Below are 27,863 nucleotides of genomic sequence, written 5' to 3'. Positions count from 1 at the left end.
TAACTGTTGGTGCTGCAGCTCACAGAACACATCCCTTAAATGCTCTGGCTGTGTGGAAGTTATCACTCATATCAATATTGTATTAGAAAGTTCATTCATTTTTGAGGATTCTTATGTACTTCTATCTGCTCATCTCTTAAGAGGCTGATGACAGCCAATGAAAACAAGACCCTCTCTGCCCTTCCTACAGGCAAAGACTCATATTACAGCATTAAAGAGATGTCATCAACGGATTAAGGACCTTACAACTTTATCAACATTTGACTGCATGGTATATAGATGACAAATGTGTTTGGACTTATTTTAAATATTTTGAAACCTTTTGTAGAAACTTATGTGTAGACATGCCATCACTGCTGTTATATTTGTGTTTCTATTATATATATTCTTTTTTATTAATAATTGAATTTTGAGGGGTTTTTTCCCTTTTCTGCTGTTTTTGAAAAAAAGAAATAATTTAAAAACTGCAAAATAATATGATGCAACTTTGTTCCCATTTGTTTTAATTTATTAGAACAGGGGTCCCCCAACCTCTTTGAGCTGGTGGACACTTTTGGAGTTTTGACACAGGGCGGAGGGTACAACCACAAAATGGCTGCTACAGGAGGTGGAATCCACCACAAAATGTCCACCACAAGAGGTGGGGTCACACACTAACACATACAAAGGATGCATAAATGCAGGGTACAAGAGGAGTAAGTTTTTAAAAAATACAATGGGAAAGAAGAGTGAAGACAGAATAAAACCAACACTTTAGTGACAGATGCCACCAAAACATTATTTAACCTGCACAGCCAATCAGATCTCCAATGGCTACTGAGAAGCCCTGCTGGGCAGGAGCTCCACCTGGCCCCACCCACTTTCTAAAAAAATATAGTGCCTATGGGCACCCCGTGTTAGAAGAATTTACTGATGCTAATCTAAAAAAATAATAATGAAAAAGGCAGTTTATGCTCACTGAACACAAAAAAAACTATGTTGAAAAATATTAGCTGTCATTTATTACCAAAAAAAAGAGAAACTAAGCCATATATTCCCAGGGAAAAACATGTTCATGTTATTATTTAACATCTGTATAAACAGAATTTGAATTGCTGTATCTGGAAAATTCACAAACCTTTGTCTTCAGAGAGATTTATGGATTCCTGCAGCTTCCAGTTTTTACTGTTACTAGACACTTGTACTATGTGAAATTCTTTTACACCAGCTTCACTCTAAGCAAGCCCCAAGAAGAGAGAAAGAAGTAAGTGACTGGTTTCAAGGGCCAGGTTTTCATCATACAAGCTAGGCAATTCTTCTTAGGATAAAAAATACTTGATAGCTATTATTTCTGTCCTTTTAAAGAAGGTTAAAGCAGCACAAAACAGTCAAATCAAAAGCAAGAAGTAATACCTTTATTAGGGTGTGCTATGGTCCTAGTTTAGTATAGATGCTTTTACTCAATACATAAATGCCTTGTTAGAAGCAACAACTTTGGACCTGAGCTTTTTAAGATCTGGAAATGTCTTCCAGATCTCAGCATTCACTCACCATGCAATAAAAGTAGTCACTGTACATTTGAAATACTTCAATGTCCAGGTTTTTAACTATAGTAAAAGCTTTATTATCCAGCATTTGATTATTCAAAATGCTTAGTTAACTGGGATTGCCCAGAGGACACCCTTCCCCATCAGCCACTATACTCCTGTGATTTAAGGCACATACACTCCTCAATCCTACCTCCGTAGCTGGCCAGTTTGATGCCTCTGGCTATTGCTGGCCTTTTGCCAGCTGGCACCCAACATCATTCTCAAAGTACTCCCCCCTCGGCCTGCTTTGAGCCAGTTCTGCTTGCAGGCTCCCAGGCAGCTGTCTGCATGTTGAGCAGGATGGCCTCCAATAGCTCAATAGCTAATGAGGCAGAGTCCCACCAGGCATGGAGGCTGTCACAACATTCTTAATGGGGTGCAGTATGGTCACTGCAAATTCCTCTGATTGGCTGACCAGAGCAACAAGCTTTATTATCCAGCACATCTGGTTCACCAATAAAGTCTGTTCTCCATGAATGCTAGATAACAAAGCATTTACCATATATTTTCTCCTTTCCACTTAGCAACCAACTTTTCTTTTATTTACCCCCCCCAAGTCTTCATCTTTATTTACTTCATTTATACCCCCGCTTTTCTCCACAAGGGGACCCAAAACAGCTTACATTATTCTCCTTTCTTCCATTTTATCTTCATAACAACCCCCTGTGAGGTATATAAAGCTGAGAGTGTGATTGGTCTCAAGTTCACTCAGCAAGCTTCCATGGCAAAGTAGGGCTTTGATCCTGGGTCTTCCAGATCCTAGTATGACCCTCTAACCACCGCACTTGCTCTCAGCTTTTCCTCTTTGCCTCCCTCTGGCAGTCTCTCCCTAGGAAAAGTCCAGCCAACTTGCAAAATCTGGGAGGTAATGAATCACTCAGATGGCCCCTACCAGGTCTGACCAAGTCATGCAAGTTGTGTGGAGGCTGCCACAGGCACAACTGGATGAGTTGCACAAATTGAATGGTAGCATTCCTATCAAGGTCAGGAAGGAGGAGAGCAGAGGTAGACTTTCCAGGGCCTTCCAGTCTACCAAGGTTTTGGGGTGGGCAATATTGTTGTGGCAACCTAGCAAAACCACTACAATGGCTACGAAGATCTCAGAGGGCATTTATTTCTTAAAGGCAGAGGTGCTTCATTTGAGGGGGATTAACTCCCAATTTTATTATTTATTTTTAAGATTTCAGAATTTTTTGCAAACCTGGATCTTTTCTCAGGTTTGTAGAAATATCTATTTTCTATTCATGGCTCTGATCTCTGGAATTAAGTATCCATAGATGGGCCATGTTGAGAAATCTATGATTCTGATGTATAACATGTGATCACCATAGGGTCTTGCAGAAAAATCTGTGTGGACCAGATTAGGACTGGAACCATTTTGCGGAGGAGCAGAGGCTTCAGCTTTCACTTTGTACTTTTTTCTGATCCAAAATGGTGCCATGGTGGAGCTGCATGTGCAACTATTCAGTGCATGTTCACCCCCTCCTTGCGTGGAGCACGCTGCTGAAAACGGAGATCCCCAACTGAATCAGGCCCCTGTGACACTGCAGAATTAAATTCCTATGGGGAACTTGCAGGTGACACCTAGCTGTAAGTCCCTGTGGCAATCAAGTGCTACAGATAACGCCTGATTTGTACCTAAATGTTATTTTATCTCATACATCATTGTAGCACAAGTAAAAGTAGAGGAGGCTGGGGCCAAGAATTATACTGGAGCTAGTTTACACTGAGCTATCAAAAAATGGAATTTAATTTTCCTTGTATACAAATTTAGCTCAAGTGATTTCAAAGTTAGTTCTATATATAATTCTAAAAATCATGCAGGCATTTGTTGTAATGACCAGAAACTCTGATTTAAAAAAACCCCAAAACTACAATGTTACCCCAGTTCTGAGCAGACTTACAGTATTGATATTTTCCACATCCACAAACACTAGCATATTGTCACCTTCACCTTTTTCATCCTCAAGAGCATTACTTCGATATGCAGTAGCCCGTACAGTCAGTGATCGGCTGGTACAAATAACTGCTGTGTGTCTTAATACTCTGTGACTAGAAAGAGAAAATAATTTAACTCCCCTTCATGTACAATTCAGCAGTAGTATCATACAAATGATTTCATTTGTAAAAACAAAAATGTGGTCACTAACAATTAAGATACCAATATTAAAATGAATTACTCCATTAACTCATTTATGCATTAGGCCTCATCATAGTCCGTAAAGACATGAAACAAATAAGAAATTATTAATATAAAATACAAGAAGTTATAGCTTTTGCCCAAGATGCTTACACAGAATGCATTTAAAAAAAAAATACAGCTCCATCTCTGGACAAATAACAGCACATGATATAAACAGCATTTCAGACTATTAAAATATGCCTAAATTTATCAACTCAAAGTGTATTCACAAAATATACAAACTTGAGTAAACTCAGTGTAAGGTGGGGCTTCAGGATCACTCAGAGCTTGTGCCGGCTGGCTCTATATGTTTGCTGCATTGTGTAGTTACCAGCACATAAACTCCTACAAACATAAACCTAATAATGTGTAGTCCTTCCCCTCACAATTGTGCATCAGTGCATGCTCCTATACAACAACTTCTGCTGGCTATCTGACCATTATAAATACATAGAAAAGCATTCAGAGACAACCATCATCCTACCGCATATGCTCAATTCTGTAATTTGTACAAGAGCAAGCAATGGCAATTTAGCCCAATGTCCCCTCACCACTGAACTGCCTGATGGTAAACACTCCTATCTTCACAAAGGTTTCCTCTTTCACATGCTCTTTCTGTTTACAAATCTGTTGGCATTAACCCATAAAAATACAAAATCTAGCTTAAAAAAATCTTACCACATTTTTGTGTGTTTTTTAATACTTTCATAGTAAAATAAAAAATGTATTTCGTGAACGCCTTCTTCGTCTGGCCCACGTATCCACATAGGTAGCTGTACTGAAGCTCCAGGGAGGAGAACGGAGTCAGGAAGTGGAACATCTATCACTTCCGTTTGATTTCCTGTTCCAGCCCCAAAGTCTACAGAAGAAGCTGAAGACATCAGTGAACATACAGAGGTAGAATGTTTCAGAACAGTCTTGTAAGCGCTGCAATGTTCGGATGTTGATGGACTTAATGGAGTTAAAATGCTACTGCTGCCACCAAAGGTAAAACACTCTGGTCGTTTAGAGACAACTTTCAGTCTAGTCAGAGGGCACTTGCTTACATTCATAAACTCTACATAAGTCTTTCGGATTTCTCCACAAAGGAGCCCAGTTGGAAAGTTAATAAAAAATACCTGCATTGGAACAGAAAAATATTAATATGTTATAACAATCTGTGAAAGTTGAAAAAAGCAGTACAGTCACACTTAATTTGTCCATATTTAGCAATAAAAGAACTCAACAAGGTTCAAATAAATATGGCTTTTAGTTTTTTATATGTAATTGCCATTTTAATAACATAAAGTAGATGGTGACAGTGAAAAATAGGAGCCCATAAAATTAGAGGAAACTAGAATGACAGAAGACTTTTCCCCTTGGTTTTAGACATTCTTTTCAGCCAAACTTAGTTAGCAAAAATACAATTTCAGTAGTATATTTAATAGTATATTTGGGGTGGCGGGAAAGTGCATCCTATGCTAATTTACAAACAAGACGTATTTCATTAATACAGGGATTAAATTCTACTATTTTTTGCTCAAGTAGAATCTAGCAAATTTAAACTGAGGCACTGGAAATGCAAGAAAAGCTAGAAACGTTAAAGTAGAAGAAACATTAATATATTTCAAAAGCGGCTGTTCCATCTTTAACACCACTGTTAATTATCAGTTTTACCTCTAGTAAAGGCATTTCCTCAGTAATAATGGGATCTAAACGGCGATCTGGTCCATATTTAATAGATGTTTTCTCTTCCTTTGTGTTATTTAGGCGAGGGCCTTGGATTTCCAAATCTTGTCGGCCTCGAACTGATGTTCCATTAGGAATATATTTTCCTGAAAACAAAACAAACACATAGGATCCTGAAGTTCAACAAATAAGCAGCTTCTCTTATCTCATTTTTTTAAAGATGCCATTAAGATTATAATGGGTATGGTACAATTGATACCTGAAGTATGAAAATAATGATCCAAACTTACAAAACTGGTTTTATAAAGTTTATGAAATTATGTTGCTGCTATTTATAATGCCTGTTTAATATCATTCTCTGAACAAAAGGGCTAATAAGAGCATGGGCCTAATTGCTAGACTTAAAGTTTCAACTTCTTTTCTTTTAGTTTGTGGTATGTAATATGGAAGTTGAGACTGGACCACATATCCTAATATGATATAGTTCGATGTGATCTGAGGATGTTTTTATTTACTTCTAGCCTGCCTTTCTCCTGAAGGACTCATGACAGGTTACAAACTAAGCTAGGGGCTCTGGGGCAAGTGATGCTCTGTCTTCTTGGTGCTTGGGGGGGTCAACAGTGGGAGGGCTTCTAATGTCCTGGCCCCACTGCTGGACCTCCTGATGGCACTGGTATTTCTGGCCACTGTGTGACACAGAGTGTTGGACTGGATGGGCCTTTGGCCTGATCCAACATTGGCGTCTCTTATGTTCTTATGTTCTTATGTTCTTATAACACCATCACTAAAAACACTGAAATAAATATAACTCCATACTACAATCAATGACCTCCACAAAACCAAACAGAAAAAGTTTTCTTAAATAATTCCACTTTACAAGCCCCAGAAGAGCAGCAGCAAGGGGACACCTGTAACATTATCCAGGAATTCATTCCACCAAATGAAGGCCATCCCTGAAAATATTCTAATGTGAATGTTTTTACCTCCCTATAGATGAGTTCTCCTTGTTTTTCCAATGGGAGTTTTGCAAAAAGAATGGAGAAGTGGTTCATGAGTCCCAACACCATGAAAGGCTTTATTCTACACTCCCATCGTGCCTCCATCACTATCTCTGACCCTTCCCTCCCCCACAGCTACATGGCCCCCTCTTCCAAAATCCTGTTGCCTCGTCTACCTCTTCTTGCCTGCACTTTCTCCCTTTGCCTTTACTTGTCCTTATGGGATTGTTAGGCAACCCCACAATGCTGATCATGCAGCATTTTGTTTGTTAATCTCAGTAGTGATGTCTGTGGAAGAGCAGACATCACTTTTATTTTGCAAGGTTTTTTATAAAATGGATCTTTGCAGGAGTGGTGTGCAAAGCTGAAGGGGTTTCCCCTGGTGTGTAGGAAACGTTCTCCTTTAGATACCTGGCCCCACTGTGCAGATTTTTTAAAATATGCATTTTACAAACAAACAGAGAAGAGGCCATCTCATTCCTCTCTCTCCTGCAAATTCTGCTATGATACACTTCACTGACAGCCACACGATGGGGGCTGGAGCTTGGAGCAGAAAGCTGGCTGACAGCACTTTCCCCCTCAATCCCCCTCCACCAGTTGGATGCTGAGTGGCGGTCTGTGTGTGTGTCCTTGGCGCATAAAATAGACAGATGTGCTTTGCGCTGCAAGCTTCCCTCTCTCTCCATCACCAACCAGCTCCAGCTGGGTTGCTATTGCCTATTCAGAATATGAGTTGCGATGTCAGCACTTGCAGAGACTGTATCTCTCTTTCGGGGGGGGGGGGTAATCTGAACACCCAGTTTCCAAAAAAACCTGGTGCTTTCCACACTTTTGTCAAAAAATCCTCCTATCTGTAGATGGGCCTCATCATACAAATTTTTACAGGTATTTTGGAGCCATAGTCAGAATTAGATATATGTGATGCAGCTCACAGTGTCACCCTCAGAATGATGTACATTCCCATTAGAAGTATGCATCAAACAGCAAGAAATGTGGCACGATAGGCCACATTCAGCATGCCTGGATTTGACATTTATGGCCCTCTTTTTTGTCCCACAGGCAGCTGTTGCTCCTCCCTGCATGGAAGATGGATTGATTCAAATGGTCCATCCTCAGAGATTAATGGATCTGCTGGCTTCCAGGAGGCTCTAGGGGATTTTGAGAGTCTCCTCAGCGTCTTTGTGGAGGCCCTTGTAGCTGCACAGAATGATGGGCTCATTGGGACCATAAACCGAGTTGCTCCTTGGTGTCCTCTTCCACGGTCTGTGAGGCCTTCAGTGTCAAGGTCTGGAGTGCATGCAGAGGGAAGTCTAAGTTCAGTTTGGGGTCTGGAGCCGAAGGGGTGAAGCAGGAACCGAGAGTGAAAGTTCAGAGTGCAAGCCAGAAGTAAGGTCATTTAAAGCCAGGGTCAGAAGCCGGAGAAGCTAGCAGGAGCCGAGAGCAACAGTCCAAATCACAAACCAGGAGCAGAGTCAATCAGGCCAGGGTCAGAGTCCAGAAGCAGGTAGCAGGAACAAGGTCTTGAAACCAGGGGGGTGGAGAGCAGCAAGCCGACACCAAGTAATGACGAGTTTGCGTCCACAAACAAAGCCGGCTCAGCTTGAAGCTAAATAGCCCTCTGCTGCTGTTTCCAATTAGTGCAGTGGCACTGGCAGCCCAGCATCTGTTAAAACTCAGGACTGACAGCTCGCCTGCTTCTCATCTCTCTGTTAAGTCATGGCGGAGTCCGTCTCGCAAGCGAGCAACCCTTGGGGGCGAATCAGGAGGGCTGTCTATCTGTGTCTGCTGCTCGTCAGCCGTCTCTGAGCCAGGTGCCAGTGCAGGCTGTGATGGTAGATTGCTGATCTCTGCAGCTTCAGAGGGGCCAGCTGTGGGTTCAGCTGGAGCTGGCAACGCCCCGTTCTCAGCACCCATGACATTCAGCTCCTTGGTTTACCAGGGAGCCATGTGACATGAAGCAAACTGGAAGATGACTAGAGTGACAGTGGCAGAAGACTCATTATAAATCAGACAGAGCACATCATAAAGCCCATTTACAGGCCTATGAGGTGGCAGTGATGTCAGCAAAGAAGACTTTCTTTATGCCACCATTGCATCAGCAGACTCCTGTCCAGCTCAAGTGTTCAAAGTAGTGTGTGACTTGATAATACCCAAGTCCTACCTTGTGGCCAATGAAAATTTTATCCCCAGCTGTGATGTTTCCTTGGAAGTTTGCAGGACACCTTGGTGCTCTGGACCCACACCCATCATGGCTTTTAAAATCTTGCTGGGAAGAGGTATTGGAACCGTTAGTGAAAATTATCAACTCCTCCCTGATTGAGGGGCACTCCCTAGGCCTTTGAAGAAGGCAATTATTAGACCTCTGCTCAAAAAACCTTGATTAGCTAGTGATGAGGTGGCCACTTACAGGCCAGTCTCCAATTTACCTTTTCTAGGGAAGGTGATAGAGTGTGTGGTGGCCAAGCAGCTCCAGGGTTGCCTGAATGACACATCTGCCCTTGACCCATCCAGTCTGGCTTCAGGCCTGGATTTGGTACTGAGACAACTTTAGTTGTACTGGTAGACAATCTTTGTTTAAAGTTGGACAGGGGACAATCTTCCTTGTTGATACTATTGGCTCTCTTAGTTGCCTTTGATACATTTGACTGCTCCATTCTTACCCATTAGCTTGAATATGAAGTTGGTAGTTTCACTCTTTTCTGTCTGACTGGACACAAAGAGTCTCCGATGGAGGTGCAGAATCAACTGGGTGGAATTTACTTTGTGGGCTGCCACAGGGTTCTATTATCTCACCCATGTTATTTAAAATATATATATGAGACTTCTGAGTGAGACTGTCTGGAGCTTTGGGGTTGGGTGCCACCAACACGCAGATAACACCCAGCTCTATATTTCATTTTCCAAGCCTTCAGATGTGCCCATCTTGGTGCTGAACCAGCGTTTTGAGACTGTAGTCAGGTGGCTAAGGCAGAACAAACTGAGGCTGAATGCAGACAAGTCAATGCTGGTTGGGAAGGCTGATATTCTAGAGGGTCTGAATCCACTTGCCCTAGATGGAGTGGAGATGGCTTTTTCGGAGCAGATTAAGAGTTCATGGGTGGCTCATGGACCCTGCCTTGCTGTTTGAAAACCAGGTCGGCATGGTGGCTAGGAGCACCTTGTAAAGCTGCATCTGATTCACTAATTTTCACATTACCCAGACTCAGATAATCTGGCCACAATGATCTATGCTTCTGTAACCTCACAGTGGGATTACTGTAACATGCTCTATGTGGGGCTGCCCTTGAAGACAACCCAGAATCTACAGCTGGTCCAGAATGCAGCAGCCAAAATGCTGTCAGGGGCTAGTCGTCAATAACATATGTTTCCCATTTTGAAACAGCTTCATTGGCTACCAGTTTATTTTCAAGTTCAATGCTGGTTATGACCTTTAAACCCCTTTGTGACCTAGGACCCACATATTTAAAGCACCAACTGATAGCTCGCTCCCCCACCACTCAGGGTGGTCCGTCTGGCACTAACTAGAGAACTGTGCCTTTTCCATCATGGTTCTGGTTCTGTAGAATGGGCTCCCTGAAGATGTGAAAGGGGCCCCCTCCTTAGTGATCTTCAAGAGACACTGCAAGCTCTGCTAGTTTGTTAAGGCATCTGAGGGGGTGGGAACAGCAGGCGTCTTTTAAGATGGGGGGATTGGGGGCTTATTATTTTATTTTTGGTTTTAGCTGCCGATGTTTTAATTATTATTGTAAGATGTTGAACCAAGAGGAAATTTTAATAAAATAAAAATAAATATAATACATTCAACAGTTTAGGTATCAGTATCTTGCCCTTTGCAGTGCATGTTGTGGTACATACCACAGCCTTACCTGCTTGCAATCCCACCGAAGTGTCTATTCCATCTAGCACTGTAGTACCCTGAATAGTGCCAAGATTGTAAACGACTCCCAGAATGTGTAGCTCCCCTGTTTGATGGGGAAAGAGCTTTAGTCTTGCCTGTGGAGATACGTTAAATTTTGTTGTTGCTAGTATACAGATCACTTATTTTACATTTACGTGCCATTTTAGTCATACTAAAGCAAACAGCTACATTTACTGTTTTAAAAGCTCATCCCTGAAATTACATCTATTTTGATAAATGTATGATTTCTACAAGGGTTCTTAAAAAATTAGTGGCAATATTCAGTACACAGGGTTGGTTCAGACACATTAAACCACAGTTATGCTGCTTTGCTATCTAAAAGCATGTGTCTTGGCCACATACAGGGAAGTACTGGTTATTTTAACAGCAGTACAATAATGTATCACTTCCTACCAGAAATCTTAAGAAGCACCTACAGTAAATGACTGGATTTTCAAAATTTGGAAACCATAATTTATCTAACTCAACATAACAATGTAAATGTCTTGACAAAGATGTTAACTGAAATCAGATAAACTTATCAAGAAATGGTCAATGTTTGTAATGACAAGGAATTATAACATTAAAGAGTTAAGGTTTTTATTTTTGTTTTGTGATAAGCATGAAATATTCACTTTTGTAAAACTTTTGTAAAAACAAAACAACATCCAAAGCTTATTTCAACTATGGCTAGTTTGTGAAACCAGGAGTGAGCCCACAGATGCTCAGTGAATCCTGGCTTGTCTCACTAATTTTTAATCACAGTACTATAGATCTTTTCCTCACCTCCATAAGCAAAGACCCAGCTGATATCCCAGGCTGCTTCATGATGGCCAACAGAGGGTAATGCCTTCACACACTGCAGGCTACTAAGATAGCTAGTGTTCTACTGGCAGTGCTTTTTCCACACATTATAAATGGAAGGAGTGTGCTGCACTACAAAGTCTTTAAGAGAGTGGAAGTAGAGAGGAGTCTATTGCCAGGCAGATGAAAAACTGAGGGCAGGGAAAGCAGCCCACTAAAGAGAGACAGCTGAAGGCAGATTCAGTGTCATTTCTGAGCTGCTCCTGTCAAGAGACTTTGTAGGTGGCATGGGCATACAGCATTCACAGCAAACAAGTCAGGAATAAGACAGGATGGTGTGTTTGTTCGTAATACAAAATCATTATAAAGACTAACTTCATATCCTGGTTTCAGCTCCTGGTTTATCAGACCTAGTCATAATTCCTGTAGTGGCCCACATTCAGACAGTTAACTTTAGTTTAATTAATTAATTAATTAATTAATTAATTAAACCATGGCTACACGCTAAATCTGTACTGACACGTGGTGATAGAATAAAAGGTTACCTAAGTGCAGAAAAAACAACTGAATTAACAGAGTAAACCCCACCTTCGCTGCAAAAATACTATTGCTAACAAAATAAGTACTAAACTATATTAAATTAAGCACTGAAATCTAACTTTCACAGTTTGCATTTGGCCATTTCATGTTGTTGCCATTTCATGTTGTTACCTACCATTTTTGTTTCTTCACTGTTAATCAAAAATTCTGATATTACTTCAGCTCCAATCATATCTTTTCCACTTGTTATCTAAAAAGAAAAAAAACCCTGAAAAACATTTCCATTAAATACACCACTGTTTGTCAATGCTAAACTGCTGCTAGCAGTATCCTTCAGAACACTACACTTTATTTTAAAGCTAGTCATCCCTAGAAAAAGAAGCCTGGATATAGCTGGAAGGTATGCACATTCTAACAAGAATGAAGGAAATCAAATTATGAAGGCATATACTGATTGATTGTTCAACAGTAAAAACAAAGTAATATTTATCATTGACACTGTACAAAATATTGCTATAGGATATTTTAATTACTTACTAGTTCCTTTGTTTCTCCATTATTGTTTGAACTGAAATCCTTTGGTTGGAATTTCCAAAGCAGTGATAAGTCAGTTAACAGAAGTGGAACTTTCAGTGGATTTCTAAAAGCTACTTCCACAGTAATTGGTTCTATGGCAAAGAAAAGTCATTATATACTTATAGGCAGATCATTTTTACAAGATGTGAGGAAAAAGTCAAGTAATTCATAACTGAACTTTATAACTGCAGTTATATTCCATACAGCAACTTTATTTCAGCAAAGTCAAGTTTATACTACGGACTGCTCTTCCAAATGTGTATTCAAATTTTACCTTCAACTACACCAAGTGGAAACCTAGAATTATCTGAGTATTTGTTCAGACAATACTGTGTTGGCTGAAAATTTGACGGTACAACGCTTTTGTTAGCGATAGCCACAACTTGCTCTTCAAGCTCTTTCCATTGTTGTGAATATTCAGAATCATATTCTTGGTCAAGGCTTATGTGCGTTGCTGCCTGTTTTTCACCTAGTCATGAATATATAAAAAGACAAAATCACTTACATACAGAATGCCAAACAGAAACAGGTTCAGTTTCTACATCCTTGCTTATTTCATGTCTAAATTAAAACTGATAATAATTTAAATAAAAACATGATGTTAAAACTGATAATAATTTAAATTAAAACATGATGCATCTGCATCTACACCAACATCACCACATTTCACTTTACACACACACACACACACACACACAGATATACTTTGGGCTTCCCAGAATTGCATCCTTGTGTCTTTAATTTTTTGCCTTAACAGAAGCATTTGCACATCCACACTCAAACATCCACATGCATTCAATAAAAACATTTATGGAATGCACCAGGGAAAATGGAAGATCTTCAGAAAGAATAAAACACATCCAGTTTCCGAGCTTGCAGAACACCTAAGTTTTTAAGTATTCTGCTTGCAAAGTTAGCAATGAGCCTTGGTGAATAAGAGGTACAGATATAATAGCAAAAATTGATAGGAAAGGTACCTCTGATAACTGATGAACAGGAATAGAACAATAGTGCAGAAAGAGAAAATATACTCAAATATTTGCATCCTTTCAATGAAGTACAGGATGGTACATAATAAAAACCAGATGCTGAGTGCTAAAGGCAAAAAGTTCACAATCGGAAGTGCTGGTTGTGCCCACGTTTTGCAAAATCAAGAGTAGCCAACAGGATTAAAAACTGCTGGTGCCTAACGATGCTTCCAAATACATACAATCCTAAAGCTTTTTGCAAGTTAACAGATGGACTGACATCTTCATATCACACAGGAAATGCAGCCAATTCTTGTGCTGATTGCTTCTAGTCCAATCACAAAGAGCCTAAATGTATTTACTGAGAAGAAAAACCCACTATATTCAACAGGTCTTACTTTCTGGTAAGTATGCACAGGATTCTAAGGGGATCAGCATGCCCAATTAGGACCTTATCAGTCTATACTAATCAAGTCTAATTTAATAAACTTCATTTCCCTCACACACTATGAAGTCAGCAGAAAAGGACACTCAGTTTTACCAAAATATTTCAAAAAAGTAAAAAGATTTCTTGGGGATAACATGAGATGGACAGAAGAACTTGGAGAGCTCCTTGACATCTATGAACACAGTAAGTTTGTCTAAGCTAACCAGTTATCAGCTGTACAGCCAGGAGGGCATGGGGAGGGCACTCCCTTGGTGCTAGGCAGCATTCAATTGAACCTTAGCTGCTATATGGCTGGGGGGGCTCCACACTTCTCTGCACAATTCTGCTCAGAAAATAAACAAGGTACCAGTACACAAACACATAGAGTAACAGTAGAGCAAAAACCCAGACATCGTTTCTTGGAGAAATTTTTGTTCACTTCCTGTGTTGGAGCTATACTGTTGTTAAAGCATGCTCACCATAGCAACCAAGGGGTTCCCAGCAACACTCTACTTTCCTTAAGCCATGTCCATTAGCAAGGCCTCCGATCTGCAAAAGTTTACTTGGATGAAAAGGAAGTTCTGAGTGATATAGTTCAGTTCTATTCACTTTGACCAGCACAGAATTATGCTAATTATATGCTATCTTAATTAACGGATTATCTTTTTTTTAAAAAAAGAATCCAAATATATGCTAACCTTCAGCTGGCCGTCTGTCATGTCCGAAGAAAACTCGCGTTGCAGAGCTATTAATATAGGGTAAAGGAAGCTGTGGTAATGGTTCATCAGGTGACAGCTGACTTACATTCTGGAGCAAAGAAAGGAAAAGACGGCTTAAGAACAAATACTTGGCAAATGAAAACTGCAAATGGCATTGAATGAATGAAAAACTGATAATGCAGTATAGGGAGCAGAGCTATAGGAACTCTGATGATCCACTGAGGTTCTTTTAAGAAGAAATGCAGAAGTATACACTATAGACATTTCAAAGTAACATATAAAGACATTTGCACACAGCTTTGATAAGCCTATGTTATATAAATGTATTTTTTTATTCTAACCACAGCTTTTGGTGTGTTCACTTATAATCCTACAGCTTTTGGAATGGAAGGGTAAAATTAGAATTTCAGTATATTTGCAGTCTTCTTTAAATTCAAAGAACACTCAACATTCCCCCTTGGCATGAGCGGAAGGAAACTTCTGTTCATGCTGTGGAAGGGGTAATGGGAGAGCCATTTTTTTAAAGTATAAAACCCTCAATGTAGCTTACAACACTTAAAAAAATCTTCCCTCTCTTGTTCCCAATATATTAGTCCCCATAGCTAAGCAAATGTTCAGCACTTGAGAGTCAAGCAGCTAAGAGTCAGGTGCAGTTCTGCTTCTGATAGGAGAACAGCAGTCGCCATTACATAGATTTTGTGATTCTCCCTTCTTGCAGCAGCCAATTTCCAATAGCAGGTTTTCAGTACCATAAGCACAACAGACAGATTTGACCCATGGGGCACAATTCAACTGGAAGTTTTCTTGTGCAAATTTTACTTAAGTGGATGATGCTTACAGAAAACAGCTTCCTGTCAGATTATGCTCCATGGTAATTATTGAAGTGTCATTTGGATTTCCCACTGCAGACATCAAACTATTTGTGTGTGTGTGCGCACGCGTGTGTACGTGTACATGCTTGCAAGCCTGGGAGTCACAGTGACTTCTGACAACCCTTAGTGGGGCTAGGACATTTTCAAAGAGGTGGCTTGATTGCCTGCCTCTGCATCACAGCCCTGGTATTCCTTGGAGGTCTCCCAAGTACTTGCCAGGGTCGGCCCTGCTTAGCTTCCATGATCTGACGAGATCAGGCTTACCAGGGCGACATCAAAGTATTTTGTACTGCGCCTGAATAAGCATTCACAACAAATGCTAAAACCAATGCTATAGCATTCTAGTCGTACTCATAAAAGTAGGGCAATTCATCATTAAATCTATTAATTTATTGGGCTTCTATCCCACCTTCCCGCACAAGCAGGCTCAGGGTGGGATACAAGACGATGTATAAATCTAATATCCATCCATACAAATACATGCAGGCAAGGCTTCAAAGACTTCACTACAGTATGCTTGTTAAAAAGTTAGCTCACAGGTTAAAATTCTATAGTGGATAAACTGGCATCTTACCCTATAAACGTAAAGATATTCCCGGAGGAAGGCCCCTTGCTGAGCAGCAGTTTGCTTACTATCATTGATCAAAATATGCCTGAAAGCCGATACAGCATTCTCAAGTTGTCGAAGTGTAAAAGACTGGCGGCCAATAGTGAAGTTTATATGATCCTCTGCAAGTGACCATCCCTTTCCTTTATAAACTTGCATGGCTTGGCAGTAACATCGCAAAGCATGCTTCTTCTGAAAAATAAATTCAGACTATCACAGACTGTCACGTCACTGTAGTTAAAGCTTTAGATTAAAATTCCAACACAAAATACAAAAAGATCATAAGTGTTAATATCACTGTCATAAGAACATAACAGAAGCCAATGCTGGATCAGGCCAGTGGCCCATCCAGTCCAACACTCTGTCACACAGTGGCCAAAAATACCAGGTGCCATCAGGAGGTCCAGCAGTGGGGCCAGGACACTAGAAGCCCTCCCACTGTTGCCCCCCTCAAGCACCAAGAATACAGAGCATCACTTGCCCCAGTAAAGTGGCTGGCTGAATGGATAACAAAGACCACACAATGGAGCCACCCAAGAGGTCTCTACCTACATAGGAGATTTTCCAAGTATGCACAATATGATTTTAAAAATCTAAAAATACTTGTCTGGTGAGGTCTATAGAAGTGATAGAATGTGATGAGCAACTGAAAAAATGTGGCAGGTAAGGGAAAGAAATCAGCTAATCACTTTTGGAAGCCAGAGAATCCTGGAGGAGAAGACTGGGGAATAGGATTTTCATGCTGCTGTTTCATTCCTGTATTCACTGTAGACCACCAGCTTCTAAGAAGTACCGTATTTTTCGCTCCATAAGACACACTTTTTCCCAGAAAAAAGTGGGGGGGGAAAGTGTGTGCATCTTATGGAACGAATACCGCAACGAAGAGATGCCGAACCTGGGAAGGGGCAAGCCGAACAAAGGAGCGCAGGGGCACTCCAGCCGCACACCCAGCCCGGCCTCTGCTTTCGCCCCGGGAGCCAGGGCCTCGCCTTACCGCCGCCTCGTTCTTCCTCCTGCGCGCGGGGAGTCCTGCCGAGGAGCTGGGGTACGGGGCAACGCTGGCAGTGGCGAGAGACTGGCGGGGTTGGCCGGCTGGCGCGGCGCTTAAGTAGGCTGCCGAGAGGAAAGGCGCCTCTAGAGGGCGGCTCCTCCCTCCGGCCCCGGAGAAAGCGCCGCCCCCCCTCGCTAGCCAGCCAGCCACGTGCAGCACACTCGCCTGCTCGCCCAGTCCTGCTGGGGCAGAGGCGTCATGTGCGGGCCGGCCAGGGACGAGCCGGCTGGCCCGGTGGAGTTGCACACGGGGCTGAGACGGGCTTTGGCAGAGAGCGTCTCCATCCTGTTTTCCTCCTCTAAAAACTAGATGTGTCTTATGGTCAGGTGCGTCTTATGGAGAGAAAAATACTGTAGTTGAAATTACTGACCAGGGGGTGGGGGTGGGAATGGAATGCCAGAAGAAATTAACACCTCAACAACTTTAAAACTGGGGGTGCAGTGTTGCTTTAAATGTTTATGATAGGAACTAGTTGCTATGTCAAGGAATGTAGCTTTGTTCTAATATGCTAAAACTAGAATATGGCATAAATGCAAACGTATAATTACAGTGGGAGCTTTTAGCAGAAGAGCAAAGGAAGAGTTTTCTGGCAAGTTATGCACTAACAGATGAACTGAAGAATAATTTTAGTGGACCAGAGCATCTGATAGGCTCAATCCCACAAAAACTTTTAGTGAAACAAGTCTTCTAGAGCTACAACATTCCCTTTCTTATACTTCTGCAATGATTAACAATTTTTATCCAAAGTCAAATTTAACCTGTGGATAGAATATTGAAATAATTACATCCTGGATCATCCTACGACTGGGATGTAGAGTTAACCTACTGAATTTGGCTAGCCTTGTGGTAAAACACTGAACGCAATTTCATTTATTCTTATTTTATTTATTTATTGTTTCTATTTGTATCCCGCCCTGCCAGACATGCTGGCTCTTCAAGACAGCAATACAGCTTAGTCCAGATCCACTTCACTAACCAGGGCCAAGCTCTCAAGTCATTTTAGGAGGTTTTCCCCCCATTCCCTAATTGATTCGTTTGAGTATTTAAGCTGTGCTTTCCATGCTGCATAGAGCAGTGTACAAGTACTGAAAAATCCTGGAAAAATAAATGCAACTGCTGAAGTGTATCAAAAATTCAAAACTTACATTAAAAAATTTATCAAGGCAAGACTGATGAAGTGGCAATAAAAATACAAAACTGGTAACACAGAACATACAGCAAAGATCTAAACACAAATCATCTCCATTAAACATACTATGTGAATGAACTGTCAGTTATATAATAGCTCCCCCCACCTCAAGCAGGTAGACAACCAGAACAAATGGAAAATTACAGAATTTGACACACACACACCCAAGAACAATCAAAACATACCTGTCCTGCTTTACTATACCGGTGGCCAGCCAGTATCATATGAAAGGCAAATTTTCTAACCATAGGACTTTTCATATTTATAAAGCAATGTGCAGCTTGTTCCAACAACAGTGCGCTCCGAAGATCTGAATCCTATTGAAAACAATGAGTGATAAAAGGCCCAATAAACCAGCAAGGAAGCATAGTAATCACCATAATCCCAAAAATATCATAAGAGAATGCCCTGAAGTCCACAGCTATGGAAGGATCCCAATCACTGATGTCATGAAAACATAGTTTCTCTAGAGCCTTCACCAGCTAGAGCATCCAGCCTCTGCTATAAGAATTTACAGTGGACTCACCACCATGGCCAAACCTAATATATAACCTATGTATTGGTTCTAAATCAGAACTACAGAGATTATTTCAATGATGAGGGGGGTTTTGCATCAAGTCACAGCTGACTTATGGTGACCCAGTAGGGTTTTCAAGGCAAGAGACAGTCAGAAGTGGTTTGCTATTGTCTGCCCTTTTCAGTGGTTAACCCATCCAAAAAAAAAATGACAAAGGGGAAGGAAATCATTTTATTTGAACTGTTCTGAACTCCAAGATATAATGTGAGTTAACAAAAGAAGTATACTATATCTGTTGTCTATGGAAAATGCTTGTAGAATCAATGTAAAACTGACAAAAAGTAGCCTTCCAAAGAGATTTCTGTTCCATCTGTGATCAGACATTACAAAGGGCAATAATGTTCTTTCTGAGCTTCATTTACCAATTTTTCAGTAAAGGAAGTTTATTCTCCAGGATGCCCAATGTAAAGAGTCATACAAATCCAAAGTATACCTTCTACCTTAAATGGTTATTTGTATTCAGTACCAAAATATAAAAGTAAGTTGATGTACACAAAAGTGACAAGTTTCAGCACTACCTAGCCTTCCAGCTATTTAAGCTGACATTTCTATCACTCACCATTCCCATCCAAGCGCTCTGCTGCCATTTTTCCACAGAAAAATTAAAAAACAAGAGTGTAAGCTTCAAGACATTTCAATTAAAGAACAAAAAAGAGAGATGGGGGGGATAATAGGGACTGAACATCACAAGCTAATATTGAGCTAAAATTCTAAATATGCCAAGAACACCTGATCTACATCTTTCCAATATAGCATACAACCTCATTAAATTGTAATACTTTTTGCATGTGTGTCAAATTCTTCTGATATGGTAAGGCCAAGATACTTCTGATTTCAGTGACCTATATAAACAAATCTCACACAAGTAAAATTGCAATGCAAATAATTGCAACTGCGAGGCTATTTGAAGAATTTTGATTATATTTAACCTCAAGTCTGTTAGACAGAAAAATATCTTTATATATACATTTTTGTTTTTCATTTTTGAATATTTTGTTACTACTTGAGACCAATGTTCCCTCTAAGCGAGTCTTGTGAGCAAAAATTCTACTCTGTGAGCTACTGGCATTAAAGATGTGAATGAGCAATTTGGGTACTCCATAAATTAGTTTGCTCTGGAGCCATCCTTCCTGAGCTAAGGCAAAAATGTGTGAGCCGGAGGCTAAAAAACTGTGAGCTAGCTCACACTAACTCAGCTTAGAGGGAACACTGCTTGAGACATTGGGGTGATTTTAAAATAAAAGGGAAGCAGTGAAGACAAATCTTCAGCATAAGGATCTAACTGGTTCCCCCAGTACTCATACTATGAATAGCTTGCCTTCATACTGTATGCAAATTTTCTCTCTCCCAAACAAGAAATGCATAACTGTATCTTACTGAAAAATTATACTTAAGGTTGACACATTTCTTCCAGGGCACACAAATGTGATATTTAAAATGCAGCTAGTGAGAAAGTACATGAAGATGCATAGCTTTCTGCATTAAGACACAAAAATCCTGAGAATTACGGTATTATCAAGGATGCAATAAGCCTTTCTTCCAGACAGTATTCCACTTTTCTACCTAGAAGCTTGTTTTAAAGAATTTCTTAAAAAGTTAAATACAATTTTTTTTCACCATACAGAACAGTTAATAGTATCTTCTGTACCTCAGTGGTTAAACGTATCAGGAGAGCAGCTGCCTCTGAGTATTTGCTTTGGCTTTTTAATATTTCAGCACTAAGCAGCACACACCTCTCAGCCAGCAACATGTTCCTAGAAGGCATGAAATTTAAACCCAGTTATGTACATCTGCATGTATCATTAGTGGCATCTGACAAAGATTTGTATGTGAATTTGTCATCCTTAATTACATAACGGCATTGCTATAGCACTTCCTGTATAATAGTCCCATTGTTTGAGGACGTGGTTGGGAAGAAAGCTAATGAACACGATAACATACAAGCTTAGCTGCTGTCTTGCTATATGTAGACAAGCAAATTTGATACATGTATCTAAAGGCATACAATTTACAGTAAAAACTTTCATAACCAGCACTCACCGGGAATGGGGATTGCTGGTTAATCAAAGGTTCCTTTTTTATTGAATTTATTTGTAGGTTTTTATGTTACAAAAGCAAAAACAAAAATACAGTACATAACTAATTTTTTGGAGTTTACGTTAAACATTCTTTCCAAACCATTTGTTAAGTCTATACCATCTTTTTTTAAAAAAGCTTTTCCATCTTTTCCTGAAAGTATCATATTCAATTTATCTATTTCTGCAAGTTCAGATATTTTAGTAACCAACCCTTCTCTAGCAGGTAAAATTTCTCTGCCTTCCAACATTTAGCAACAAGAATTCTGGCTGCGGTAAGAATATATGACAAAATACATGTATCATCACCCCCAAACCCTTCTGGTATTATATTTAGCAAATAAATTTCTGGTAACAGATATAAATCTATATCCATAATCTCTAATATTAGCTGTTTAGTATCTTTCCAAAATTTATAAATCTTCTCGCACCGCCACCACATGTGGAAGAATGTACCTATGTTATTTTTGCACCTCCAACAGTTTCTTGATACCTCCTTATAACATTTGGCCATTCTATCCGGTGACCAGTGCCACCTATAAAACATTTTAAATATATTTTCTTTATACGACGTTGATCTTAGTAATTTAACTGCTTTCCAGATTTTTGACCAGTCATCTATGTTCAGGCTATATCCTATATCCTGCATCCATACAACCTTTGAAGATTTAACTATTTCATCTTGGATTACATCATGTAGTAAAAAATTATACAACTTTTGAATCAGCTTATCGGAGGTTGATAGCCATATTTTATCTAAATCTGTTTTTGAACTATAAAAGTTCATTGTTTTGTCTTTAGTAAATCTTGATTTCAGTTGTGAAATCTCCCACCATGTACTACCCATGTAAGGTTTATATTCATTGCTCGTAGTGCCTCAATCGATTTTAACTCATTGTTCTCATTCAATACATTTCATAGGTTGCCTTTTTATTTTCAGACATCAAAGTTGGTTTTACAAAGAGGTGATACCCAGATGGGTATTTTAGGATAAAACTATTCTTTTCTTTTTCTCCAGATCTTTATTAATGCCCCTCCGATTGCATGATTATGAAAATTTGAATGGGTTTTATCTTTGTCATACCATATATAAGCATGCCAGCCCTAAATATTCCAAACCTTATTGCTTTTCTCCACTCCTTACCCAGAGGAATACACAGAAACCAAACCTGCCTTCATTAGGCATGCCATGGCAACAGGCCTCACACCTGGCAGGACCCTTCCCCCTCTACCCAAGCCATGGAGCCGTCCCATGCAAGCAATTCAGCTGCCCAGGAACCCTCCAGCAGAACTGGGTCCTAATAGTTCAAGGCAAGCAGAGTGGGAATGAAGCACCTAAGAATGGTCAGCTGTCTGCGCCACCTGTCAGAAGCCCAGCAACTGCTGCAGGCACCAAGCTGGCCAGTTGCAGAGGAGGGAGTGGACTACGTGCATACACAAAGGTGCAGGGGCACAGAGATTAAGGGGAAGAGCTTGCCCTTTGGGTGATGCAAGTTAACTGGACATTCTGAATAATCAAGGGCCAAATAAAAAAGCTTTTACTGTAACTACATTTCTTCTTTGGGAGATCAGAGGTACAACAGATAATTCATTGTGAAAAAGAATTATGATAATTTAGAGTATATATTTGCACTTGGTGTTTGGAAGGCAAAAAAGTAACTTTGATGCTAGCTTTTGCTTAGGTAGCTAGAACAATTGTTTAAACTGTGTATTGCCGATACTATACAGCATGATCATATATTACCAGCCATGCAATGAAAAGTCAAAACAAAGTCTCAGTCAGGAAGAACTGGACATAAATAACCACCTACTTGCAGATATCCCTGTAGGTTTGAATGGCAGTATCCATGTAATGAGCAGGGTATGGCCTAGGTGCTCCTGGCTGCAGAAAAGCAGACACTGCTGCCATTTCCTACGAAATAGTTACAAGCAACATTATTTTTGCTACACAGGCTATACACATACATATTACTATTACATCAACTAATTTTGTGAAGAATATTTGTGTTTTTAGACAATTTTCAGCAAGAAGCTGTTTTGTGGGGAAAGGATGGAGATCTTCTCTCCCCTCGCCCACTCCGGTCTTCCTCCTTACATCACAAACCCAGAACTGATGTCTAAAAGTATGCAAAATGAATCATAGAACTACATGTAACACATGCAACATCAGCGGCCACCATATTTTGTTTCAGTAAATTCCAAAAATCTACAATAATCATTAACTTCTTCCCCAGCAATTGTATTCACTTTCAAAAATAATGCTGATATACCAACCAGTGCTCCAGCTGCATAAAGCATTGCTTGATCATTCAAAAAGTCTTTCTTTGCTGTATGATAGCAACTATATGCCAGTTCATAGTGTTGTACCAGGAAACATAAATCTGCCATTTTCCTGATTTGAAGTTCTGGTGCTTCCGGGGGATACCTGTTAATATAAACACATACACACTCACATATAAAAAAGTCCCTTAATTGAGAGGAATACCACACATCTACTCATGAGCACTAGATTTTGGCTCAGCTACTTTAATATTCTGCTTCCAACTACCAGCCCAGGGTCCCCAATGTGCTGCCTTACCTGGTGCTCATCAAGTGTTTTCAGACAGTGGTTGGGGGCCACTTCTGACTGGCTGTGCAGATTAAATTAACATGGCTTCCGCGGCAGCTACCACCACATTGCTGGTTTTATTCTTTGTCTGATTCCTGTTTCCCAGTGTGTTTTTAAAATTATCCTTCTTTCCCCCTCCTGTGGCAGCCATTTTGTGGCTGCACCCTCTACCCTGTGACAGAACTCCAAAGGGTCCCACAGCTCAAAAAGGTTGGGAACCCCTGTACTACCCTCCTGAAACACAGAAGCAGGGGCAAATGGTGACAAAATGTCAAATATTTCCTTTTCACCCAGGATTTCACTGGGTTCCTCCTCTTACTTCTCTGATCTACCCTACAACAGGGCTTCTTATAGTATCACCAGCCACCTGTATATGGTCTCAGTTCCCCTCAAAAGCAAAGGCACCCTTCCAGAAATGTCTGAGAAGGTAGCTCTTTGAGTTCTAGGTTCTTCCAGCCCTGCTCTACATCTATTTTAAAAAAAATTCCACAGCAGAAAGTTGGGGCAAGGGGGAGGGGAGGAACCTGTCACTTCAAACGAGCAGAGGAAAGTACTGTTAACTGCATACACAAACAAACGATTAAGGAACACAGGCTGCTATATACAAACAATAAACATGTAAAATAAAACTTCTAAATATAAGCAGATATGCATGGTAGCACAAATGGCCCTGCAAACTTCAATAAATGCATAAAATAAAAATAAACAATAGAAACACTCACTTTCTCAGATGCACAGATATACTTTTTTAAAAAACCTACTTTTATCCCACCCTTCCTCCAAAGATCTTAGGGTTTTTCTTTTAGTCCATTTTATCCTCACAAACATCTGGATAAATTATGCTGGGAGAATTACTGGCCCAAGATCTCCCAGTGAATTTCATGGCAGACAGAGATACTCCTTTGGTCTCCCAACGCCTAGTTCAATATTCTAGCTTAGACCTGGCCAGGAATCTGACATTGGACAGCACCTTGAATTCTTTCTTACACCAATATAGCTCACAAAAAACTGTTACCTTAAACTGCTCCATGGTCTATTTTTAATGCTGTTGTTTGGATCTTAATGCTGGGTTTTAATTAATAAAAACATAACACTACCAGAACATTAGTTGCTGTAGATTTTCCGGGTTGTGTGGCCGTAGTCTTGGCATTGTAGAACCTGACAATTTGCCAGTAGCTGTGACTGGCATCCTGAGAGGTATAACACAGAAAGATGGAGTACTCTCTGTGTCAAGGTGAGAAGAAAATGGTAGGCAGGTAATTTATATCTACTCCAGAAGGTAGGGTAGGGCTGAGTCATTATCTTGTAGGAGTTCCCCAGGCTATGAACATGCTAATAGAGGAGCTTTCCTGAGGAGGTTCTTTTGTGTGTGGATTGGCTGTTGAAATTCTGATCTTATCTGTAGTGCTATTGTCAGATGTAGAGCCTTTTGTGTTCTTCAGGACAGGAAACCATGCCCTATTTATTAACTGTTTTATTTTGTAAGCCACTTTAGGCAAGTTCCCTGGAGAGGTAGCATGAAAAAACTTCTAAATAAATACATTAAATTGCTCTTTTGGAAAGACCAACTTTGAGAGCCAGTTTAGTATAGTGGTTAGGAGCATGGACTCCAATCTGGGAGGACTGTGTTTGATTCCCCACTCCTCTGCATGCAGCCAGCTGGGTGACCTTGGGTCAGTCACAATTCTCTCTGAGCTGCTCTTTCAAGAGCAGTTCTCTCAGAGCTCTCTCAGCCCCACCCACCTCACAGGGTGTCTGCTGTGGGGAGGGGAGAGAAAGGAGATGGTAAGCCACTCTGAGATCCCGAGTGAAGGGTGGGGTATAAATCCAATGTCCTCCTCCTCTTCTTCATATTTGCAGACATTCTTTAGTGAAATGCTATGGTCGGGGGGGGGGGCTTAGCTGTTATCTGCAGATTTCATATCAGCCAACAGCATAATTGACTTTAACGATGCACTTCTAGCAGGTGTTAAAAGCTGAAAGCAAATGAACCCAGGAAAAGGAACAGACACCTGCTTGGGTGAGATAATGCCTTTTTTGACACAGTGTCTAGACATCACTTGTTGGGCACTTTTGCTGTGCCTTGGGAACTATTAGGCTGTAGACAAGAATTCTTATGATCAGGTTATTATTTCGTATTGTCATTTTAACAGAACTATAACCCAAAGGGTTCCCCTCTCCACCATCACACCACAGCTATCCCAGTTAGTACCCACTGTCTCTTAATTAGAGGTCTGCTTTCATATACAGGAGGTCTATAGTCTCATTTGATACCCAATAACAGATCTGTCCCCCATTTCACTTAAGACTGTTTTCTTAACAAACAACATTTGATCCAAAGGTGACTTTCTCCATGTGGAAGGTCTCTTCTGCTCATGGAAACTTTGTAATAGAATGTTGTATGAAAAAAATGTGAAATTAAATTTAAAAATACACATTTTTATAAGTAAAATGTTGCACTCTTGCACAAGCAGCAGCATAAAAACTGCTATGCCACCTGCCTATTATTAGCAACAAAAATTCTCATTTAAGCAGTTAAGAGAACAATTCTAGCAGCTATTTGGTTTCTAATTAAAGTTCTTTGAAATCAATCTATAAATCAGATTGAAGTAGCAATTACAAAAATTTGATCAGCAAGACCCGTTTCAACCATATTCTACAGAAGGGTGTAACTGGCCTCTTGGGCCTTGAACCTGGGGTGGTCTTTCCAGAGAAAGAGAGACACCCCAAAACAACCTCTGAAGCTCCTAAAGCAGTGCCCTCATGAGGCCAGGCTTGGCTTAGACAGTGACTTTTGTTGGGAAACTAAGAGAACCTCATTTCAAGCTGCACTGTCAGAACATCCACTATGCAGGCCCCCCCCCCCCGGACTCTTCTCTCCTGTCAGCTCAGTCCATAAGGACAAGAATGGGCAAGTCTCTGCCCTCGCCTCAGGCATACCAAATGGCCAGTCTTTGGTCTGTCAAATGTACAGGCAGGCAGGGACAAAGAGCCTCTGGTCTGTGCTATTATCATGAATAAAGGATATTGCATGGTTCCAGCCCCCAACTCCTGTTTCACTTGTATGTCAGGAAATACCTTCAGAATAATCCTCTCATTCCTGTTTCCATATATTTGTCTAAAATATCTGCATTCTGATACCTCTGCCAGACTTATCAAGGTAAACATTAACTCTTCATGTCCAGTGAATGGTCAGCCATTCAGGTTCATCCTGCCACACACTATGCAACCTCACCTCCTTTGTCTGGCACCAGAGAAACACCAGACCACCCTACTATTCCACAATGGACACTCCCAGCCCAACCATCCAGCACCTGGCTAATCTCAGCAACCCTAGTGTAAATACAGACTCTGCCCCTCTGGGACTTCATTGGTCACACCTAGGTTTTACTCCTCCCAGTGCCACACCCCCTAGAACCCCTTATTGGTCAAAGTAATATTTTGTCTTCACCTGAGACAAGCCCCTCAAGGCCTCCCACTGGCCCACATTGTTTCCCTATGTCTATATCCACTAAAGCACGTGGCCTCAACCATGTCTCACTCTGAGGCAGCCTACAGTAGAGATGCACCCCCAAACCCCACAGTTTGGATCCCCTCTCTTTCCAGCAATGGACCCTTGCACATATGGATAGGTATAGTATTACCACAATCTCCACACCCCTTTGTCTGCTAACTTCTTTTTGTTTCTTCTTGTATATTTGCAATCCTTTATTTGAGTGTAAATACCTAAATTATTACTTCTCCTAATACAACCCATTTCTCTTCACCATGTGGACACCATTTTGACTCAACCAAGGTTCTAAGGGACTATCTTTGTAAACATTGATAGCAGATCCACGCTTATTACCCCATCTCTCTCTGAGGCCTATCATTTGACTAATTTACCCCAAAAACTAAAATCAGCTATTCAGCTTTTTAAATCAAAGCTGGTTAGGGGTAACAAGGGCGTTCTTCATTAGTTATGCACAATAGGTTGACTCCTGAAGACTCATTCCACTAATGGTGACGCTCTGGCAGAAGGAGTCACTATATTTTGCTCTTTTTGTATCTATGGAATGCTTCTTCCAGCAAATAAATACATGAAGTAATTTCCATTGTTGATTTGAACAAACCTGCTATCTCTTAATCAGTTCTATTAAGTTGCTAAAGCTCAGGTTGTGTGTCAGAAACACATACTCAGTTATTAATATACTGAAATATTATCCTACATAGCTGTTATTCAAAAGCATATCTCAAAGAAATTGGAAGGAAATTTATTTAGCTATCATATCTATATATCTAATAGCCAAGTTACCCCCTCCGTGCGGATATCTAAATCCACACATCGGGGGCACTTGGGGGGCAGGGAGATTTTCCTGCACACTTCGAGCAGCCTCCAGGTGTGCAGAAAAATCTAAAAAGTTGAAAAAAAGTTATGGAGGATATTTAAATCTGGCCATGGGGGGGAGACTCGGTGGGCACGGCAGCTGGGAGCCGCTCAGGCCACACTGCCAGATCCGGGGGGGGGGGGGGCACAGGGGGGCCGGGGGCGGGGGG

At 40.7% G+C, this 27,863-nt stretch overlaps 1 protein-coding gene across 1 annotated transcript in view; it reads right to left on the bottom strand.

Moving 5' to 3' along the window:
* TRAPPC8 (trafficking protein particle complex 8) overlaps positions 1-27,863 on the bottom strand; it is an 82,291-nt gene that overhangs the window by 18,904 nt on the left and 35,524 nt on the right. Inside the window, exons 10-23 of the mRNA XM_015414568.1 lie at positions 22,994-23,144; positions 22,531-22,631; positions 20,293-20,398; positions 18,253-18,384; positions 15,795-16,019; positions 14,328-14,436; positions 12,509-12,703; positions 12,196-12,326; positions 11,834-11,908; positions 10,283-10,409; positions 5,407-5,564; positions 4,429-4,868; positions 3,473-3,620; positions 1,118-1,214 (exon numbers count right to left, since the gene is read on the bottom strand). Coding sequence (XP_015270054.1) covers positions 1,118-1,214; positions 3,473-3,620; positions 4,429-4,868; positions 5,407-5,564; positions 10,283-10,409; positions 11,834-11,908; positions 12,196-12,326; positions 12,509-12,703; positions 14,328-14,436; positions 15,795-16,019; positions 18,253-18,384; positions 20,293-20,398; positions 22,531-22,631; positions 22,994-23,144 — 2,195 coding nt within the window. The remainder of the gene's footprint in view (positions 1-1,117; positions 1,215-3,472; positions 3,621-4,428; positions 4,869-5,406; positions 5,565-10,282; positions 10,410-11,833; positions 11,909-12,195; positions 12,327-12,508; positions 12,704-14,327; positions 14,437-15,794; positions 16,020-18,252; positions 18,385-20,292; positions 20,399-22,530; positions 22,632-22,993; positions 23,145-27,863) is intronic.

Source organism: Gekko japonicus, unplaced genomic scaffold (genome assembly GCF_001447785.1).
Source record: "Gekko japonicus isolate JY-2015 unplaced genomic scaffold, Gekko_japonicus_V1.1 scaffold559, whole genome shotgun sequence".
Lineage (NCBI taxonomy): Eukaryota > Metazoa > Chordata > Lepidosauria > Squamata > Gekkonidae > Gekko > Gekko japonicus.
This window is presented reverse-complemented; position numbering and strand designations above follow the sequence as displayed.